Genomic DNA, 22175 nt, shown 5'->3' on the forward strand with positions numbered 1-22175 from the left:
GCGTGGGGGTGACCAGAGATAAATATTCCGCTTGGCGTCTGCAGCTCGGTCGGGTCTACTCTGCATTCTTCTAAACCATCTCCTCACGATGGCCAAGCCCGATGTTGTCCATGATGAAAGCCCTCAGATGGCCAAGGCGGATCTGGGCATCGAAGTCGATATCCCCCACGTACCCTTGACCGAAGAGGATAACAAGCGGATCTGTCGCAAGACCGACCGCACGATTCTGGTGGTGTTGATATGGGTCTACTTTCTGCAAATCCTGGACAAGACAGTGCTCGGATATGGCGCAACATTTGGCCTGAAGCAGGACACGCACTTGACGGGGAATGAATACTCTTTGGTCGGGTCCATTGGGCCGATCGCCCAGCTGGCCTGGCAGCCGTTCTCGTCTTATCTAATTGTGAAGGTGCCGCATACAATTCTCATGCCTATTCTGTGCTTGGGATGGGGCATTGCGCAGGCGTGCATGGCCGCTTGCCACAATTTCCAGGAGCTGATGGCCGCGCGCTTCTTCCTGGGCCTGTTCGAGGCCGGATGCTTGCCCCTGTTTGGCGTCATCACCAGCCAATGGTACCGTCGGGCCGAGCAGCCTTTGCGCATCGCTGCCTGGTACGGCACAAATGGAATCGCGACCATTGTGGCGGCTGCGCTGTCCTACGGCCTTGCACACATTAAATCTGACCTCTTGGAAGCTTGGCAAATGTAAGTCAAATTCTCCAAACAAATGATGGATTTGTGTCGCTAATTTGACTTTTTTCTCAGCATCTTCCTCTTCGTCGGTCTATTGACTATCGTTTCAGCGCCGTTTGTGTATTGGCGCCTAGACAACGATGTGTCCACCGCTCGCTTTTTCACCGAGGAAGAGAAAGCCCAGGCAATGGAGCGCCTGCGCGCAAACCAGACAGGCACAGGAAATACCGAGTTCAAACTCAGCCATGTGTTGGAAGCAGCACTGGAGCCAAAGTCTTACCTGTGGATCGGCATGGCAATGCTCCTCAACATCGGTGCCAGCGTAACCAACATTTTCGGGCCTTTGATCATCGGTGGCCTGGGCTACGACAAGTACAGGACTAGTCTCTTGACGATGCCCTTTGGCGCGCTCCAAACGATCGTGATCTTGCTCGCCAGCTATCTCGCCCAAACAGCCCGCCTGAAGGGTGCTGTTCTATCCGTGTTCATGCTCCCCGTGATTGCGGGGTTGGCCATTCTCTACGCCATGCCTCGAACCGATTCCGCGCAGGGTACGCTGCTTGCTGGATACTATCTTCTATCATTCCTTTTCGGAGGCAACCCGCTGGTCGTGACCTGGATTGTCGGCAACACGGCTGGAAGCACCAAGAAATCGGTCGCTATGAGTCTATACAATGCGGCGTCTTCTGCCGGCAACATTGTGGGCCCACTGCTCTTCTCCTCGAAGGATGCTCCCAATTACCATCCCGGTCTCCGTGCCTGTCTTGGTATCTTTTGCGCAATGGCTGCGATTGTGCTCATCCAATGGGCCAACCTGTGGTTCCTCAACAAGCAGCAAGCCCGCCGCCGTGTGCGTAATGGAAAGAGTGCCAAGATCATTGATCACTCCATGCAGACCAACTTCCATGGCATCGAGGAGACCACCGAAGAGGGTACGACGGAACAGCATGTCGGTCATGCGGGTGCACATATGACGGAGGACCTCACTGACCGACAGAATGACGAATTTGTATATATCTATTGAGATGACCAAGCTTTATGCATGTCAACATGTTTTATGAATACCATCAACTTTCACGCATGCTCCTGCTGTGGACCACGAGCTCCCGTATGCCTAGAGACCGTTCCATGCGGAGACTACCAGAGCTGGAAAGTGCATGTAGGCGGTGAAAGTGCCTGAAACAGGCATCTGCCTGCTCAAACAGTCAAGACCTTAGGCGCTTCCAACGGCAAGACTGACAGTTATCCTTGGTTCTCAGGTACCCGTGTCGTATGTGTGACCTTGGACTTTGATGCACCCTATCCAAGCCTCCTGAGTCTGTCTGACGTGCTGATGTATGGATATCTTGCCTGACTCTCCATTCTCTGGGCATGACCTACGCCACAAATATATCTAGATATCGCAGCCGAACTACCTGCGACATTAGGACTGTCGTTCAATGGCTCCATTGGACAGATATCATTCTAGATTGGGAATTTGATTAAGTCGGTTTAGATCAAGACCTCTTATGTTCCTGGATTGACCGAGCAAAGCATTTTTTCGCGCGGGCCCACGCATGCATTGCAGAATTGCGTGTCTTTCATGCAGAGGACATGGGACAAAGCGTCATGCCCTCATCAAAGTTTCCTTCTATTTTGGACTGGAATAATTAAGCCCAGACCTTTGAGATCTGGGTTGCCACGAGCAAACAAATGCACAATGACCTTGTTGCACATGTTGTTACACAGCGACAGACCACGAAGTTGGTGCCTGAGGCATAATTGCAGTTGGCTTGGCGCGTTGTGTTCCTCCAATTACTTCGGTTAGCGATTCGACAGGGCCTCCTCTCGCTTATCCTCATCTCTGGCCCGGCTTCCTGCTTCAACTCATGTCGCACGAGCTTGCTTGAAGCTACAGCCATGATCGCTGCCCATTGTACATCTACCTGGGCCAAAGCCGCAGAGCAGGCGACTTCAGAGAAGGACGCGACGCTGAATTCAAATTGCATCTAGCAGTTTCGGATGGTTAAATGGTGAAAATCCACTATAATACCTCAAATTCCGGACAAATGAGTACCTCTCAGTCATACTGCTTCGGAGTCGGAGTCGGACTCGGCCATTGTTAGGATCCTGACTGGTCCAGGACCTGAAATGCTTAGCCAGAGCGTTCCCTGTACCCTCACGGCCATGAGTTGTAGGCTGCAGTCAGAAAGCAAGATGCAAATTCGCTCGTGGGCCATGCAGAGGAAGGCGAGAAATAACGTTCCAGGGCTCCTTGAGCTATGATTTGCCTACCTTGCGTTCATCACCTACGGGAAGGCTCGTTGATTCTGAGCTACATATTTGAATCAACATCCAATCAATATGACCATCAGTCGAAACCTTGGCTCATTGATATCTACTGCCCGTCTCAAAATACTCCTAGTTCAAGGCCACACAATATCGCTTTTTCGGCTCTCCTGAACTGTCACTTTCTGGATCTCTATTACAAACCGACGGTCACACACACACTGGTCGCACCGGGCCTTTGAAAGTTAGTGAAACTCAAAATACGTCATGTCCAGTGGTTGTCGGCCTAGTGCCGAGCCCATCGCCGTTGTGGGCAGCGCTTGTCGGTTTCCCGGCGGCGCGATATCTCCGGCTAAGCTTTGGGAGCTACTCAAGGATCCCCGGGATGTCCTCACAGAGATACCTAAGAGTCGCTTTAACTCCAAGGCTTTCTATCATCCGGATAGTAGCCATCATGGCACAACAAACGTTCGTCATTCTTACCTATTGTCCGAGGACCATCGCTTGTTCGACGCCCAATTCTTCGGGACTAAGCCAATTGAAGCGAATTCAATTGACCCTCAGCAACGACTGCTGCTGGAGACTGTGTATGAATCCTTAGAATCGGCGGGCATTCCTATGGAACAGTTGCAGGGTTCAAATACTGGCGTTTATGTTGGGTTGATGACGAATGACTACGCGGATCTGCTGGGGAGGGATATCCAGAGTTTGCCAACATACTTCGCGTCCGGAACTGCACGAAGTATTCTCTCCAATCGCGTGTCCTATTTCTTTGACTGGCATGGTCCATCCATGACCATTGACACGGCTTGTTCGTCCAGTCTTATTGCGCTTCACCAGGCTGTCCTCAGCCTCCGGAATGGTGAAAGTAGCATGGCAGTGGCAGCAGGAACAAATCTTCTCCTTGGCCCCGAGCAGTACGTGGCCGAGAGCAAGCTTAAGATGCTCTCACCTACAGGTCGCTCTCGAATGTGGGACACAGATGCGGATGGGTATGCCCGAGGCGACGGGATAGCTGCCGTCGTGCTCAAACCGTTGAGCGCCGCGCTGGCCGCCGGCGATCACGTCGAATGCATTGTTCGTGAAACTGGTATTAATCAAGATGGACGGACGAAGGGGATCACCATGCCCAACCCTATCGCACAAGCAGATCTCATTCATGAGACCTACGCGAAAGCTGGACTTGACTTGTCAAACCCTAGTGATCGGCCTCAATACTTTGAGGCCCATGGAACCGGTAAGTGGCATGCAAAGATGTCCACTTGAAAATTAACACCCGTCTGACGACAACAGGAACACCTGCGGGAGACCCAGTTGAAGCGGAAGCCATTTGTACTGCTTTCTATGGCCCCAAAGCGAACTACTATCGCGCAGCTGACGATGAACCACCTTTGTACGTTGGCTCAGTCAAGACCGTCATTGGGCACACTGAAGGTACAGCTGGGCTGGCTGCTGTCCTGAAGGCATCCTTGGCATTGCAGCATGCAGTCATTCCACCAAATCTTCTACTCAACGAAATCAACCCCGCGGTGCGACCATTTTACAATGATCTTCAGATTGCATCCACTGCAATGGAATGGCCAAGACTGCCAACAGAGACACCCCGTCGGGCCAGTGTGAATAGTTTTGGCTTTGGTGGGTCCAATGCCCATGCAATCCTGGAATCTTTCGACCCCAAATCTACGGAACATGGCACGAGTGACTCTTCGACTGCCCTTCTTACGCCATTCAACTTCTCTGCAAACTCAGAAAGATCCCTTCTTGCCACTCTTGGATCGTACTCCACGTATTTGAAAGATAACCCACATTTGAACCTCCACGATCTATCATGGACGTTAAATTGCCGCCGGTCTACATTGCCCTTCAGACTATCTGTATGCGCTTCGAATGCTACGGAACTGGTGACGAAGCTGGATAATGCTGTGATGTCGCCGTCGGAGATCTTACCCACCAGCCAGACGTCCAACATCAAGCAGCCGAAGTTGCTCGGCATATTTACTGGACAAGGTGCTCAATGGGCTCGAATGGGAGCAGAGCTGCTGCTTGGCTCACCATTGGCCGCAGAATCTATTGCTAATCTTGATTTGGCGCTTCGAACGCTTCCTGAAGAAGACCGTCCTGCTTGGTCGCTCAAAGATGAGATACTCAAGGATGCACAATCCTCTCGTATTGGAGAGGCTTTGTTCTCACAGTCTCTCAGCACTGCCGTCCAGATCATGCTGGTCCATCTCCTGCGTTCGGCCGGGATTGAATTTGCCGCTGTAGTGGGTCACTCATCAGGAGAGATTGCTGCAGCGTACGCAGCTGGCTATATCTCTGCGGATGATGCCATCAGGATTGCATACTACCGTGGATGGTCTTTACAGAACCCCCACAACTATAACGGAATTAAGGGGGCCATGATGGCGGTGGGCACCTCGTTTGAAGACGCACAAGAACTTTGTGAGATGCCGTCATTGGAAGGCCGTATTTGTGTTGCCGCCAGTAATTCCTCTGCTAGTGTCACGCTTTCCGGTGACGCTGATGCTATTGACGAAGCCAAAGACACTTTCCTAGACGAAAAGAAGTTCGCTCGCTTGCTGAAGGTCGATAAGGCATATCACTCTCACCATATGCTTTCATGCGCTGCCCCCTACATCGCTGCCCTGCAGAGATGTAGCATCAACATCAAGCCTCGGTCTGGCGCTCGAGCTGTGTGGATCTCGAGTGTGTACAGCAAAGACATTGAACACGTGCACGACAGCCTCAATGACACCTATTGGAGCAACAACATGGTCAATCCAGTTATGTTCTCCCAGGCTGTTGCCTATGCTGTTGGCGCACTCGGTCCATTTGACATGGCACTAGAGATTGGACCCCACCCTGCCTTGAAGGGACCTACCTTACAAACTATACAAGAAATTTCCGGAAATGCCGTACCATACTCAGGCACTCTGACTCGTGGCAAAAAGGACAAGCAGTCGTTTGCATCCGCGCTTGGCGCTATGTGGGCTTCCCTTGGTGTGCATGCTGTGGATTTTTCAGCCTTTGAGCGCAGGACGGCGGGATCCTGCCCGCAGCCAACGCTGATCAAAGGACTACCGTCCTATTCTTGGGACCACGATCGTGTCTATTGGCATGAGTCTCGAATATCTACCACCCTCCGAACTGGAAATGACGAATTCCATCCGCTCCTGGGTATCAAATGCCCGGATAGCACCGACAAAGAGCTCCGGTGGCGCAACTATCTTCACCCACGTGAGATCCCTTGGCTCTCGCATCACCAGGTACAGGGCCAAATTGTCTTCCCCGCGGCTGGGTATATTTCTGCTGCAACAGAACTGCTAGTTCAAAAATTTGAATTGGAATCCATTCAACTCATTGACTTTGAGAATGTCATTATTGGGCAGGCTTTGGTCCTCGAGGAAAATTCTGGCGTCGAGGTTATCTTCACTCTGACGATTCTGGAAAGCGGAAAGGACGTCGTGACAGCTTCATATAGCTGTTACTCCGATGCCAAGAAGGGAACTTCATCCATGTCTCTGCATGCATCTGCCCACATTCGGATTCTTCTTGGAGACTGTGACCAAGCTGCTCTTCCGGCACGTACCAGCAGCCAAGTCCCCTTCCTGCGCGTTGAGGAGGCCCGATTCTATAGCTCCGTGTCAGAGCTTGGCTTTGGTTACACTGGCCCTTTCCGTGCTCTCACTGGGTTGAGCCGAAAGATGGATGAAGCCACCGGTATGATTACTGTGCCCGCCGAAGATGAGACAGGTAAATCATTGGTCATGCATCCGGCCTCCCTGGATGGTGCCATACAGTCAATTATGCTCGCATATTGTTTCCCTGGGGATGGACGCTTGCGCACGCTCTACCTCCCCACAAGGATTGACCGGATTCGCATCAACCCCTGTAGTTGTGTGGGGTTGTCTGGTCCCGGCATGTTTCTTCCATTTCATGCTTCGGCGGCAGATGTCAGATTTGCAGAGGTCTCTGGTGATGTTGATATCTACTCCTCCGACGGTAGATTCACCGTGGTTCAACTTCAAGGTCTTCGTACCACGCCGCTGACTCCACTCTCCCCCGACAAGGATGTTCCACTATTCACGGAGATGACTTGGGCCTTGGAGGTCCCAACGGGACGTGAGAGAGATTCCGAAATGGACTGGCTCACAGAGGACTGCACCCCTGCCTTACAGCTGGAGCGAATTGCTCACTTTTATCTCAAGAATCTTCATCATTCGATCCTGGAGCCCGTACGGTCACAGGTAATGGGGCATCATTCTCACTTACTTACATATGCCGCCCATTGCGTTGCGCTTGTCGAGTCTGGAGATCACCCATTTGCCGGACAGGAATGGGCAAACGACACAAGAGAGACTATCTCGCATACACTCGATAGGTGAATGTTCCAGCCTGGTGGGTAACGTCAAGGTCGATTGGGACTAACTAAACCTAGATTTGCGAACAGCATTGATGGCAAGGCCATGCGTCTAGTTGGAGAGAGCCTCCCATCTGTCGTTCAGGGCGAAGCCAATATCCTTGACATTTTGATGCAGGATAATACGTTGGCTCAATTCCATGCCGGGACTCTTGGAATGCGATCGTACCTGAACGAAGTGGCCCGGATCGCTAGCCAAATCAGCCACAGGTACCCTCATATCAACATTCTGGAAATTGGTTTGTTCATTCACTAGCTGTGCAAAATACGTTTGCCTAACAATTATGACTAGGGGCCGGTTCTGGCGAGACAACCGAGTCTGTCCTTCGTGAGGTCGACACAGCGTTTGCTTCTTACACCTACACCGACTTCTTGAGTACTTGGTTTGATAGTGCGCAAGATAAATTTCAACCATACCAGGCCAAAATGGCATTCAAAGTCCTGGATATTGAGAAGGATGTCAGCGAACAGGGTTACGGAGAAGAGTCGTATGATCTAGTTATCGCGACTCTTGCTCTATATGCTACGAAGAATCTCGGGCACACACTCTCGAACATCCGCCGCTTATTGAAGCCAGGTGGATATCTGCTCATTTTGGAACTAACAGATCCCAACGTGATGCGTTTTGGGGTTGTCCTCGCGGGCCTTCCAGGGTGGTGGTTAGGTCATCAAGAGGGGCGAACGTTGTCACCGAGCATATCGCAAGAGGAATGGGATGACTTGATGAGAGCGGCCGGCTTTTCTGGTATTGATGTTTCCGTCCCTCATAACACTGAACGACTGCTTCCGTTTTCGATTATGGTATCTCAGGCAACTGATCATCGCATGAGCCTTTTGCGGGATCCTCTTGCCACAAGCCACCAAGCGCTGGATGTCGAGTCATTGACCCTCATTGGTGGAAAGACAGCGCTCACTACTACCATGGTGAAACATATCAAGAATGTCGTTGGTCGACATTATAAATCCATCAGAAGCTATGCGGGACTTGCAGAGATCGGTATCGAGGAACTTCCGTTCATGGGAACGGTTCTCAGCTTAGCCGAGCTGGACGCGCCTGCGTTCATATCAATGACCCCGGAAAGCTTGAAGGCTTTCCAAGAGCTTTTCCGGCAGAGCAAGAATGTTCTGTGGGTGGGACATGGCGCTCGAGGAGAAAATCCGGTTGGCAACATGTTCACTGGTATCCAACGGACCATCGCTAAGGAAATGCATCACTTGCGCATTCAGTTCCTCAATTTCTCTTCGCCCACGGAAGCTGATGCAGATCTGATTGGAGAAAGGCTCCTTCAGCTTGTCGCCGCTGACGTCTGGGAACAGAGCAACCAGTTGGAGGGAATCCTTTGGTATACCGAACGGGAGATATCGGTGAGAAATGGAAAGGCTTTCATTCCCCGACTTCGATTGCAAACCCAAAGGAATGACAGATATAACTCCTCCAAACGGCTCATTGTCGATACGGTTGATCGTAACAACGCTACGGTGGCCATTTCGCGGGCTGGGAATTACCAGGTTACGGAGACGGACACGCTGAAATTACCACTTTTCGATGGTCAGACTGAGATTCAGATAACTCACAGCCTCCTTCGCTCCCTGATGATCACTGAATCAGACCAGTTGTTCCTGGTTGCTGGGAAAACCCCCAAGGGCAATGGCTACGTGGTGGCTCTCGCCGAGAATTTGACTTCTCTTGTCCATGTGCCACCATCATGGACTGTGACGTGTGGAGAATCAGAGGACCAAGCCATTCAATCATTGATCAGTCTCTACATTCATTTCCTAGCCCAGTCAATGGTCAAGAAAGTTCTTCCAGGAAAGGCATTGGCTGTGTTGGACCCAGACTATTCCATCGCTGCCGTTTTGACAGACTATGCCCATCAAAGGGGGGTGCAACTTGTTCTTTTCACCACAAAAGATAGTTCTTGCTCCTCGCCGTGGACTCATATTCATCGACATACAACACGTCGCGAAATATCAAACAAGATTCCACCCAATGTAACTCGGCTAGTGAATGTCGGCGGAGACAGTGATGTTGCATGTTTGCTGAAAGAGCTTTTGCCAGCTGACTGCCTCTTAGAGAGCGAACTAGATCTGACAAGGGAGGGCTCCCAAACATCCCCCCACCTGGCTGTGAATCAAATATCCTCACAACTGCAGACTACCTGGACAACAGCAAGCAGTGGTCATACCCCAGTCAATCTACATAGACTTCCCCAGTTAAGCCTTCGCGATCTGATTGAAAGTCAGCAACAATCACTTCCACAGTCAGTCATTACCTGGGATCACTTGAAGCTACCAGTACAGGTGATCCCAGCCAGCAAGCGGGTCAAGTTCGCCAAGAACAAAACATACTGGCTCGTCGGACTGACACGAGGCCTTGGTCTCTCACTATGCCAGTGGATGGCACGACAAGGGGCCAAGTACATTGCACTGTCTAGTCGAAACCCCAAGGTAGATGAGCAGTGGATACAAAAAATGGCCTGCAATGGATGCATTGTGCGTGTTTTTGCGACGTAAGTCTCTTTTTCGCATCTGTCTTCCATGCCGGGGTTGCTGACCGATGCAGTGATATTACGAATCGTGTTTCTGTTCACAACACTCACCGCCATATTCTTGACGCAATGCCTCCAATTGGTGGTGTGGCACAGGGAGCAATGGTTCTGCAAGATACCATGTTTCTTGACCTTGATCTCGCCCGGTTCAACACTGTCCTTCAACCGAAGGTAAAGGGCAGTCTCTTGCTTGACGAGCTTTTCTCAGACAACTCGCTGGACTTTATGATTTTCTTTTCATCCATGGCTGCTTTGACTGGTAATCCAGGTCAGACCGCGTACAACGCTGCTAATATGTTCATGGCCAGCTTAGCGGCTCAACGCCAAAAACGTGGCTTAGCGGGCCATGCCATCAATATCGGGCCCATCGTGGGTAATGGGTACGTAACCAGAGAACTCAATATGAGCCAGCAGTCGTATTTATACAAAGTCGGCCATTCATGGATGTCAGAGCAAGACTTCCATGAGATCTTTGCGGAGGGAGTCCTCTCCTGCTTGCAAAGGACCAATACTGCCGATATTTGCAGTGGTCTCCGGATCGACGATGATGATTCCAAGGACTGGATAGCCAACCCCATATTCCAACACCTCGTCTTCAAATCCAATACCTTGATCGAGGGCGACAAAAAGAACAAAACGAGCGTTGTGGCCAAAGCTCGGCTGTTGGAGACTACCTCAAACCTTGAAGTGATGGCTGTTTTACAGGGCAAGATCAACCCACTCTTTGCCAAAGCGGGACCCGTTACTTATTAGTTGTTCTAGATGCTTTCACGCTTAAATTGCAATCCGCCCTTCAACTCGATCCGAACAAATCTCTACTTGATATGAGTCCAGATGAGCTCGGCGTTGATTCTCTGAATGCAGTCGACTTCCGCTCTTACTTCCTCAAAGAGCTTGGTGTAGACATACCTGTGTTGAAAATCGTCAATGCGGTATCCATCCGGGATCTGCTTGTCTTCGTCGCAAGCTCTCTCCCAGAATCTTTGATCCCGAACCTGAAAGACAACGACAATTCCGATACAAGATCGCAAATTTCTCGGCCACCCAGCCCGCCGACACCTATCAGCCCTTCATCAACCCTTGAGATATCGCCAAGCGATCCTGTCTCACTAGACAAAGATGAACCCGAAGCATTTCATCTGGACTATCTCCAATCTTTGAATCTAGGAAGCAGCAAGTCCTCGGGCTCATTAAATGTCGGCGATTCCAGCTCTGACCCGAATGAAGACAAAGTTTCTTTGAGCTCTCTCGATAATGATTCAGAGGTGATCGAAAGGCGCGACGTTCACAGAACTGTTCCAATGTCCTTTGGGCAATCGCGCTTTTGGTTCCTCAGGTCATTCGTTCAAGACCATACTGCATTCAATGTCACTCCCACCTTCGAACTAACAGGTAAACTAAATGTCGAGAAGTTTGCGCGTGCAGTCGACATTGTTGGTCAACGGCATGAGGCGCTGAGAAGTTTCTTCTTTACGGATGAAAGCAAGCGGCATATGCAAGGAGTCTGGGCGACCTCGCCTCTACGCCTGGAGCACGACCATGTTACAGACAAAAGCGAAGTTGACTTGGCCTTGCACCGAATGAAAATACATATCTTCAATATTGCCGAGGGAGAAGTCATCCGCATACAGCTACTTTCTTTAGCCCCTAACCATCACTGGTTGATCTTTGGCTTTCATCATATCAACATGGACGGGGTTAGCTTTGAAACCATCTGGTCAGAACTTGAGCAGGCTTATAAAGGTACACTCACTCCGCTTGATTCGCTTCAATTTCCAGACTTCGCTACAAGACAACTGCGCCAATTTGAAGAAGGCGCCTGGGCAGATGATCTCGAATACTGGAGGGAAACGTTTGCGGTCCTTCCGCCGCCAATTCCATTGCTTCATTTCTCTCTTCAACCAGCTCGCCCGAACGTTTCCGGCTATGCCACTCATGGTGCTCAAATCCGCCTTGACGCTGGATTATCAGATGAGATTGACAAATGTTGTCGGATGTTCAAAGTTAGCACATTTCATTTCCATCTTGCGGTTTGGCAAATCCTTCTCCACCGCCATTTGAATGTCGGGGATATTTGTGTTGGTCTTGCCGACAGCAATCGCACGGATGCCGATATCCTGCAAAGTGTTGGAATGTTCCTCAATCTCCTTCCAATAAAATTCTCCCTGGACGCCTCTCAATCCTTCGGCGAAGCACTGAAGGTCACACGGCGCGCTGCACAAGAAGCTCTCGCACATTCCCGCGTTCCTTTTGATGTCATTCTATCCGACCTTAATGTTCCCCGTTCGGCATCATACAGCCCTCTGTTCCAAGCATTTTTCAATTATCGTCCACGAACGGAGGAGTCCCGGGACTTCTGTGGTTGCCAAGCCGAAGGAACGCTCCTGACAGCGGGTGAGACATCTCACGATCTTCACCTGGATGTTGCCCATTTTGCAAGTGGGCAAACACTTGTTCATCTCCTCGTCCAGAAGGATCTATATGGTCTGGAACATGCCGAGATTCTTCTTCGTAGCTACCAAAATCTTGTTCGGGCATTCACCCGAAACCCTGCAACAAAAGTGGCATGGCCTCCCTTGTTTTTGGAGGCTGATATCGACGAAGGACTATTGGCAGGCCGAGGCAAGTATAATACTCTCTATCCATAACGCTCCCTCATTGCTAACTTGCAAAAGGCCCGGAATCACCAAGCCTGTGGTCACCCACGTTGGTTCACCGCATAGATGATATCACAGACCTGTATCCCGGCCGGATTGGTGTTAAAGAGCCCGATGGGGTTCAACTCACGTACTTCCAGCTACAGGAGCGAGTCACTGTGGTCGCAAATGAGCTTGTCGGCCGAGGAGTTGCTTTCGGGACTCGCGTTGGTGTCTTTCAGTCGGCGAGTGTAAATTGGATTTGCTCGCTGCTGGCAGTCTGGCGCGTTGGTGCCACGTATCTTCCGCTGGACAAGAAAGTCGGCATGGATCGATTATCGATGATGATCGCTGAATCGAAGGCTCTTGTCATTCTCACAGAATCCACAACTACGGCCGACTTTCCATTGCTCCACAGCTCGGCACAGCAGCTCAACGTCAGCACCCTTCCTGCATCGTCCCAAAGCCTAGTCGCAAACCAAGCTACACCAACTCTAACGGCAGCCATTATGTACACTAGCGGCTCAACCGGTGTGCCGAAAGGGATCTCTATCAGTCATTCTTCATACCTGCACCAAATCCAGTCATCTAGCCTGGCTTGGGGGTTCCCGTCGGGGAAGGAAACAGTGCTTCACCAGTCATCCTATGCATGGGACATGTCGATGTATCAGATCCTAGTTTCGCTTTGCAACGGTGCAACGATAGTGATCGTCCCGAACACCAGACGAGGTGATCCGCTCGCCATCACGGCTCTCATTGCATCTGAAAAGGTGACTACAGTATTTGCAACGCCAACAGAATATCTTTCATGGTTCCGACACGGTCGCTCGTCATTGCAGGAGTCCATACTCACAACGGCAATCTCAGGAGGCGAAGCCATGACCGATACCCTTGCCAAAGAGTTTCAATCGCTGGACAAATCGGAGCTGAGGCTGTTCAATGCTTATGGCCCCGCGGAAATAACAATCGCTTCCAGTACGGCAGAGATTGATTACACTCAATTCAAAACGGACACTGTGGACTCTTGCTTCGGCCTCTATACACTTTCAAACTATTCAGTCTACATCGTCGATGAGAACCTTCAACCAGTTCCACTTGGTTTGCCTGGAGAAGTATTCATTGGAGGCGCTGGTGTTGCACAAGGATATCTCGATCCCCGTCTGACAACAAAGAGCTTTTTTCCCGATCGTTATGCGAGCTCATTCTTCAAGAGCGAGGGATGGACAACAGCTTATCGGACAGGCGACCGAGGACGGCTTACACAAGACGGACGTTTGGTTCTATTGGGACGTATCGAGGGTGACAATCAAATAAAACTTGGGGGAATCCGCATTAATATCGAAGAGATTGAGTCCACCCTTGTCCGAGGCTCTAAAGGGCGCCTCTCCCAGGCCGTGGTTTCGGTTCGCTCAGATTCCGGACACGCTAACAGTGAACCATTCCTCGTTGCCTTTGTTGTTCCCGGCAATGCCGAGGCCCCTGAGGATGTGTCTCAATTCTTGGCGAGTTTTGCAATCAACTTACCGCTGCCTCCGTATATGCGACCGGCCTTGATGATTCCGATCCCCATTGTGCCTCAAAATGCCTCTGGAAAAGTTGATCGATACGCCATCAGCAGAATTCCCATTCAAAGGCCTATTCCCCAAATGGTCTGCGATGAGGCTCCAGCGCCGATAGAGCAATCGCTGCGAAGATTATGGCAAGAGGTCATACCGCAGGACCTTGTCGCGCTCCATTCAATCAATTCACGGTCCGACTTTTTCCATGTCGGCGGAAGCTCACTTTCCCTAGTCGACCTTCAAGCACTTGTCCAGGATCGATTCGGTGTATCTGTACCATTGTATCAGCTCTTTGAGGCAAGCACTCTACAAAGGATGGCTCATCGCATTCAGAACATATCACCCGCGCACGTTTCGCAGTCGGTGGACTGGGATGAAGAACTGGAAAGTCTACTTACTGAGTTACCAATCTCTCCGAATATAGAATCGACCACCGCGCCTTCTGGGACAGGTGTTGTGATCCTTACCGGGGCAACGGGCTTCATTGGCAAAGAGATCCTTCGTCAGCTTGTGGAGGATGATAGGGTCCAGGCTGTCTATTGTCTTGCTGTCAGGAAGCCTCTGGCCCAGCTGCCCGCCATTTTTGCCAGTCAGAAGGTTCATGTCTATCATGGAAACTTGGGATCTCCTCAGCTAGGATTGTCCGATGAGGATGCAGTCTCGATCTTTGACTCAGCAGATGTGGTGATTCATAATGGGGCAGATGTTTCCTTCATGAAAAGCTATCAGTCACTCAAACTGACCAATGTTGCCTCGACGGCGGAGCTTGTCAAACTTACTTTGCCCCGACGTGTTCCTTTCCACTTCATCTCATCGGGAAGTGTCACCCGTTTTGCCCTCCAAGAATCCTTTGAGGAGGCTTCTCTAGCCTCCTATCCGCCTCCTGGAATCCCTCGAGACGGTTATGCAACGGCCAAATGGGTGAGTGAGGTATATCTCGAGCGTGTGAGCCAACAATTGGGCCTCCCAGTGTGGATCCACCGCCCGTCGAGCGTGACAGGTGCCGGCGCGCCAGAGCTGGATCTGATGAGCAACATTATGCGCTACTGTCAAGCGATCAGAAAGATTCCGGACTCAAAATCATGGACTGGTGTTTTCGATTTTATCTCAGTGGAGTCAGCAGCGGCGCAAATTATACACGCAGTCCACCTGTCCGGTGCGTCTGTTTCGGATGGAGGTGGGGTGGAGTTTATCCATGAGTCCGGTGAAATTCAAGTGGGCCAAGACGAAGTGCAGTCATTGATGGAACGGGGCTCTGGTCAGCGATATGAAGCCGTCCCGGTAATCGAGTGGGTCGAAGAAGCCGAGAAAGCGGGCATGAGTGCTCTTCTCGGGATGTATTTGCACCAGGCTTCGGAGGGCCAAATGCTCCTCCCCAGACTGCTTAAGGGCAATGTGGAATCTGCGAGATAAGGACGGGGGCGAATAAAATTGATAATATTCGTTCATCAATAGAAGATGCATAGAACACGAAGTCAAGATAACAAAAGCCTGCAGGCGGCCCCATCTCTCCAGAACCGCATTAGCCTGTAGTCAAAACAACGAAACTGGAATTTAGTGTGTGATTTCTATCAACTGGCATTGTCTGGGGCAAACAGGATACTCAGCTTGATTATCCCGCCTCTCCCCCATTCTGCGTCAAATATTTCTTCCCCCATCACAACAGCCTCAGTCTTGTTGTCCTCTTTTACATCAACCATCGCCCAAGCCCTCCTTTCACGCTCCACTGTCCCCGTCTTTCATCATGAGGCAGCGAGGAAAGCGTGCGCCGCCAACTCTGGCCTTCAGCAGTGACGAGGCTGAGCTTGTTGATGTGGAAGGTCTCGTTGATGTGGAGGCTGCCGCATCTGACTCTGAGACTGAGTCCACTCTGAAGCCAACACCTGCATTCTCATCCCACCAGCCATCGCCGGTGCCGTCGCCCGAGGCATCAACAGTGGCCTCTCCCGAGCCTTTGCCCGCCGCACTGCGCAAGTCCGCTCCAGGGACACCTGCCAAGCCTGCGCCTGCGCCTGCCCTGGGAGGGCAGATGTCTGCTTCTCCCTCTATCCAGGATGTTGCAACTCTTCGCAAACGCACCCGCAGTCCCTCGGAGATGGAGACTCCTCTCCTCAAGAGGCTTGCCCGGTCTATCCCAGAGACAGAGACCCGGACGCGCGTGCGCGAGACCCGCGCTTTTCAGAAGTATATCGAATTCCCTACCATCCTGGCGTTGCCACCGTCACTAAAAGGGTTCATGCTAACACTCGTGCTTCCGAAAGGTCCGGCACCGCTGCTGCAACTGCCCACAATGGCGTAACCATGTCTGTCCCTGCCTCCAAGACCGCCGCAGCCACGAAGTCTGCCACCAAGACTGATACCAAGACCCCCGCATCTCCCAAGAGCCGGGCATACATAAACCCTTGGCTCAAGTCTCCTCTTGATGATGTGCGTGTTTGGGCCCGCGATGGGGATTACACCGTTGCTCGTCAGGCCTACCGCGCCATTCCTGGCATGCTTGATCGTTTAAATCATGATCGTCTCAAACTGAGGAGCTTCCTGATCCGCCATGGCCAGCTGGACACTCCTGTCCCTTCTGAGCATGAAGAGGATGAGGATGATGATTCGAGCGACCCCTTCCTCTCCGACTGAGATAGTTGAGTTGTTTTGCTGGAGTTTGGTGGTTATGGAGGCGATACCCACGTTGTTTCATACTCAATCTAATCTGTCTGATGGGTTTCATGGCCTTTTTAGCTGACCCTTAAGGTCCTTTGCTTATCCAATGCCCCAATTTGGTTACTTTGGCTTGGATACATTAGTTTTGTGGCATGGAGATACCTACTAGGTTGTTAGTTAATCCAGAAAATTTCTTAAAAATCATCTTTCCCAGGTGGCTATAGCTCCAGCCCGTAGACGTTTGCATACAACCTATTCCTAGGGGGGACTGTAATCATCATGCAGCCTATTGGCCAGTGTCCTGTCCGGCAAAACACTCCCTTTCAGGCAACCATGGCTACCGGTCATTGATATGGTAAATGCAATTTCATTATTTAGCATGCAAATCGTGCCCTAGTTAATCGTTTCAATATCATTATCATCACTAGCTACAGACCGAGCCAGAATCTAGTTCTGCCCACCTCAAATTCATCGCGCAGCTCCTCCACGCCAGTTCCAGTTATGGAGACCTGGTAGCGGCCCTTCTCGGAGATCCACTGCCCACGCTGTTCGTCCCACCAGCTAGTGGCGATTTTCTTTTCAACGACGAGTTGGACAGTTTTGGACTCACCCGGCTGCAGGAAGACTTTCTGGAAAGCTTTCAGCTCACGCGGAGGGCGATTGACATCTGTCGAGGGGGGATGATCCAGAGCTGCACAATCTCGGCACCCGCGATCGAGCCGGTGTTGGTCACGGTGACGGTGGCAGTGATGGGCTCACCAGACTCGGTGTACCTGGATCGCTCAAGGACAGTGCTAACCTGGAGATCTGACCGGGTAAAGGTCGTGTAAGACAGACCGTGGCCGAAGGGAAAAGCTGGTACTACGTCACTCTTCTCGAAGAAGCGGTAACCGACATAGATGTCTTCGCCGTAGAGTACGCGACCGCGCTCACAGCGGAAGTTGACGTATGAGGGGTTGTCTTGCAGGCGACGAGGGAATGTGATAGGTAGTTTGGCAGAGGGGTTGACGTCGCCGTACAGCACGTCTGCGAGACCATTGCCGCACTCATTGCCGCCAAACCAGGCCTGTACGATGGCACGGGCGTCCTTCGCCCATGGCATGGTGACTGGAGTGCCAGATTGGATCACAACGACAGCGCTCGGGTTCGCTGCAAGCACACGGCTGATTAGCTCGTCACTTCCGGGGGGCAAGTCCATGTGGTCGCGGTCATAGCCCTCAGTCTCCCACTCGCTCGTCAAGCCGGCAAATATAATCACCTGCTCGGCCTGCTTGGCTTGCTCCACGGCGGTCGAAATCAGTTCCTCCTGGCCGATGCGCCGAGCAGCGCCGAATCGGAAACCACCAGGACCGAAGGCGACAATACCACGAGTATCGAGGTCCGAAGTAGGGGCGCTGCCGAACTCGAAAACAACGTTGTAGGTCTGGCCGGCCTTGAGTTCCTTGACACCACGCTCTTCAATTGTGGCAGTTCCGAAAAAGGCAGATCCCTGCTTCTGATTCTTCGTGTTGTCGACGACCACCTCACCATCAACCAAAAGACGGCCAGTCCCAACAACTGTCACGCCGAAGTCATAGAGACCATCCTCCTCCGGAGTGAAGAAGCCCTCCATGTCGACGTAGAAGGTCATGGATTTGATCTTGGGGTTAATGTAGTCCATCAAGAATCCTATGGAGCTGATGAGTTGAAGCTCGTCGACCAGAGCGCGATCTTGGCCAGAGCTCTGCGGCTCGTTGTATACCTTGAAGGTGAAGCCAGTCTTGCCATCCGCCGTCTTTAGGAGAGAACCCAGAAGGGGCAGTTCCTTGTGCGAGTAGACACCCTGGGTAAACTTGACCTCTCCCTTACTCTTCGCGGAGACTCCGTCGAATGGACTGACGGCATAGTATGGTGCAAGTGAGGCGGAGCCGCCACCACAGTACGAGGCGATCTTCGCATTCGGTCCAATAACAAGGACAGATCCATCCTTCTTCAGCGGCAGTGAACCGCCCTCGTTCTTTAAAAGAACGACTGACTCCGCAGCTGCTCGGCGCATCAAAGCTTGATCTTCAGGGCGGTTGAGAGCCTTCTCTTGGGCTCCCTCGGGGATTCCCAGCGGCTCGACATAGTTGATCAAGTTGAGAACATTTCGCACACGCTCATCCAGCTTGAATTGTGCAACCTTGTTCGATGACACCGCATGAGCCAGAGCCTCCCCTCGCCAGCGGGTCTTGCCGGGCATCTCAAGGTCAAGACCAGCATTGATAGCATCGGAGGTGCTATACGTACCGAACCTGCACCGTGGAAATTTAGCATTAATCCAGCAAACTGCGATGGATATTGAGTTCCAGTCTGGGAGCTTACCAATCACTCATAACCAGACCATCCCATCCCCACTCCTTGCGGAGAATATCATCAATAATGGTCTTATTCTCACTCACGTGAATACCGTTGACCTTATTATACGCAGTCATAATGCACGCCGAGCGGCAAATACGCATGGCCAGCTGGAAAGGAAGCAGATAGATCTCGCGCAGCGCACGGTCCGTCAAGATACTGTTGACAGCCATGCGCTCGTGCTCTTGGTCATTGCAGACAAAATGCTTTAGTGTGGCGGCCACGCCCTTGTCTTGCATGGCCTTGCACATATGGCCTGCCAGGGTACCTGAGAGCACACCATCCTCCGAGAATGACTCGAAGCCACGGCCCCCCAACGGCGACCGCTGGATGTTGATTGTGGGACCCAAAATAACGTGTGTCCCCTTCGCAATTGCCTCATCGCCCATCAATGAGCCAATCTTGGCCAGCAACTCGGTATCCCAGGTGGCACCGAGTGCGGTGGCGCAGGGGAAGCACGCGGCAGGGATGCCGTTGAAGAAGCGGGTGCCACGAACGCCATTAGGACCATCGGACATGCGCAGTGAAGGGATGTTGAGGCGCGGAATGGGCGCCGTGTGCCAAAAGTCGCGTCCTGGCGCGGAGGGTCAGCCTTGGCTAGAACGGCGGGGTCGCCCAGACCGACAGAAGGATACACCCTGCACATTGCGGGCAAAGAGATCCAAGGGGGAGCTTGGGGAATTACCAGCTGTCAGAGCCACCTTCTCGCCCAGCGTCAGCTCTTCGATGGCCTTTTCCACGTCAATGAGAGCCATGTTGTCTGAAGTTTGCTTGTTCTATCAAGCGAGATCCGGCAAGCGAGACCCGGTAATGCTACTGCCCAACACAGCTACCGCTATATGGCACTTGCAGTATAAATCAGTGGCTCGTAATTAATGAACCCTCGCAAATAGTGGATAAATTGGTTCAAGCTTAAGCAAGCGTTAAGTGGTTCTCACTCCCGGGGGCCGTTTACATCGACAGTCCTGCGGGGGAACTGCTACAATACTTATACCGCAGCAATCTGGTGGAACCGATGATCTCCCACTTAAACCCAAGCCAGGGATTGTATCAGATGAGAATCCGTGCGCTTTCTCACGACGGATTGTAGAACTCTTCGAGATTTGAGTGGAGAGTCGTTGAGATCGAGCCACCTTGCGGCCCAAACAGGCACGGAGATGCGCCCGAGGTTTAGCCGGGCGCAGCGGCAGGGCGGGGAGTCGGCTGGTCGGTCCGTTTCACCGGACTAGCTAGTTGCAACCCTAATAGAGGTCGTGGGGAAAGGACATGTTCATAGTTATGAAGAGCGAGCGAGAATAGATCACGGAATTTCGATTCGAAGGAACCTTCGACACGCTAGAGTGTAATTTGGTTCCAAAAAGTAGGAAGGGCGGTGCAGCAACCCGCCTGATTTTCTCACGATATATTTCTCGTACCTACTACTAATGGATAAGGGAGTATAGTTTGAGTTTTCTACACTGCAAATCATCGGGGCCAGAAAAAGAGATCACCTCAAAGAGCACCCGAGTGTAGGTGTGAGCATCGACCTGACTAGACATGAATCCTGTCACGTATTTACTGGAATCCTGGTGCCTGTGCCTTTCTGGATCCTTGAACTACAGGCAATTCTGCAAGAACTCCATTGGCCTGAGGCGTCGGGGATCGGAGATTACATAACCCGAAATCCCGCCGATTTTCTTATCGCGCGACTCGATCGGGCTGGACGGTCCGTCCACGTTATTGACGATTTAGCTCCGTTGACCTGGCCTGACAATATGGCATCGTTTCGACTGCAAGGATTCCAATCCGCTCTTCGGGGTAAGTCACATCTGCTGCGCAACCAGCAACGTCGCTGGGCCCAGGTTCACGATGTGCGCTTCCTGGCCTCCCACCATGATCCCAAGCACGTCTTGAACAAATACAAGGACAAGCTGGTCGAGAAAGCCAAACAGTAAGGTCCTGTCCGGATCAGAGAACTCTGTGCTAGCTGCTAACAGGTCAACCTTAGAGAGGGCCATGAGTCCATCGACTGCCTGAAAGATGCCTACAGTGAGAAGATCCAGGACCTTCGCCGCAAAGCAGCCACCCCGGCTACGCCAGAGCCAGGTGCCTCGACACCCAACTCCACTGTCCCAGGCACCCCTCCTGCCTTCCACCATCCCCCTCCTCCAAACCAAGCGGCCACCGAAAAGGCCGCCCGCGAAGTCTCCGGCAGCGGGAGCCCCATCAAACCGCTCAGCAGCTACGTCGATGTCGAGAAGATCCGTGCCCTGCCCGCGAAGGAGATCGAGTCGCTCTGGCGCCTCCGATTTGCCAACAGCTCGACCTCCATCTGTGCCGCCATCCCACTCGAGACATACCAGCGCATCGCCGAGGCCGCGCGCCACAACCCGCAGTTCATTCTCCCGCTCCCCCGCCAAGCAGCCGAGGAGAACATGCAGACCGTCGACGGCTCCCCGGCGCAAACTGCTGCGGACATCCACTTCTTGCAGTGGGCGTTCCACCCGCCGGCAGATGACTTCGTTCCTACCTCGTCCCAGCCAATCAACAATCACACCTCGACCGTGATCTTCACTCACCTTGGCGCGTTCAAGCTGCACGGCTCGTTCGCGCAACCGCATACGACTGTCACCCACCACTTGGACCTCGCTGATGACAAGAATCTCGTCCTCATGCACGGTCAGGTCGTGCCCGACCGTGGCGTTTCCACCTCCGAGGCCACCTGGCTGGTTAGCTCGCTGCAGCGCTTCTACGACTTTGGCGGCCAGGCGAGTGGCCGCAAGGGCGAGTTGGTGCGCATGTTCACCCGCGGCGATGTGGAGAACTTCAAGGTGGAGGAGTTAATGGAGGAGACCGAGAGAGTTCACTAGAGGCTCCTTGGTGCTGGACGGGACCTACTGTAGTATAGAGCACGCTAATCGATAGAGCACACTAGTTGCTGATGACATGTACCATATCAATCTACTTACACTCGCATTTGGATTATGTGTATGTTTGTTTGTGGGGCCGGATGGGCTTGAATAAATGTCCAGGACTGACG

General features: G+C 52.1%; 5 protein-coding genes across 5 annotated transcripts; 4 read left to right on the top strand and 1 right to left on the bottom strand.

Annotated features, from left to right (window-relative positions):
* Positions 1-88: 88 nt before the first annotated feature.
* On the top strand, positions 89-1717 carry N7482_010595 (putative MFS transporter; the record flags this gene model as incomplete). The annotated part of the gene is made up of 2 exons (XM_056692719.1): positions 89-705; positions 766-1717. 2 exons carry the CDS (start codon positions 89-91, stop codon positions 1715-1717), a joined length of 1569 nt encoding a protein of 522 aa, XP_056538676.1.
* A 1511-nt stretch (positions 1718-3228) lies between these two features.
* Positions 3229-15538, top strand: N7482_010596 (Polyketide synthase-nonribosomal peptide synthetase; the record flags this gene model as incomplete). Its single annotated transcript, XM_056692720.1, has 7 exons — positions 3229-4198; positions 4255-7342; positions 7400-7620; positions 7674-9891; positions 9945-10636; positions 10693-12552; positions 12606-15538. 7 exons carry the CDS (start codon positions 3229-3231, stop codon positions 15536-15538), a joined length of 11982 nt encoding a protein of 3993 aa, XP_056538677.1.
* Positions 15539-15869: 331 nt separating this feature from the next.
* N7482_010597 (uncharacterized protein) lies at positions 15870-16756 on the top strand (the record flags this gene model as incomplete). The annotated part of the gene is made up of 2 exons (XM_056692721.1): positions 15870-16309; positions 16387-16756. 2 exons carry the CDS (start codon positions 15870-15872, stop codon positions 16754-16756), a joined length of 810 nt encoding a protein of 269 aa, XP_056538678.1.
* Positions 16757-17208: 452 nt separating this feature from the next.
* On the bottom strand, positions 17209-19911 carry N7482_010598 (beta-glucosidase; the record flags this gene model as incomplete). The annotated part of the gene is made up of 4 exons (XM_056692722.1): positions 17209-17471; positions 17540-19053; positions 19124-19730; positions 19794-19911. 4 exons carry the CDS (start codon positions 19909-19911, stop codon positions 17209-17211), a joined length of 2502 nt encoding a protein of 833 aa, XP_056538679.1.
* Positions 19912-20910: 999 nt separating this feature from the next.
* N7482_010599 (ATP11 family protein) lies at positions 20911-22005 on the top strand (the record flags this gene model as incomplete). Its single annotated transcript, XM_056692723.1, has 2 exons — positions 20911-21086; positions 21144-22005. The coding sequence occupies 2 exons, from the start codon at positions 20911-20913 to the stop codon at positions 22003-22005; spliced, it is 1038 nt and encodes a 345-aa protein (XP_056538680.1).
* Between the last annotated feature and the right edge of the window lie 170 nt (positions 22006-22175).

Source organism: Penicillium canariense (genome assembly GCF_028826845.1).
Source record: "Penicillium canariense strain IBT 26290 chromosome Unknown utg000008l_segment0_segment0, whole genome shotgun sequence".
Taxonomy (NCBI): Eukaryota; Fungi; Ascomycota; class Eurotiomycetes; order Eurotiales; family Aspergillaceae; genus Penicillium; species Penicillium canariense.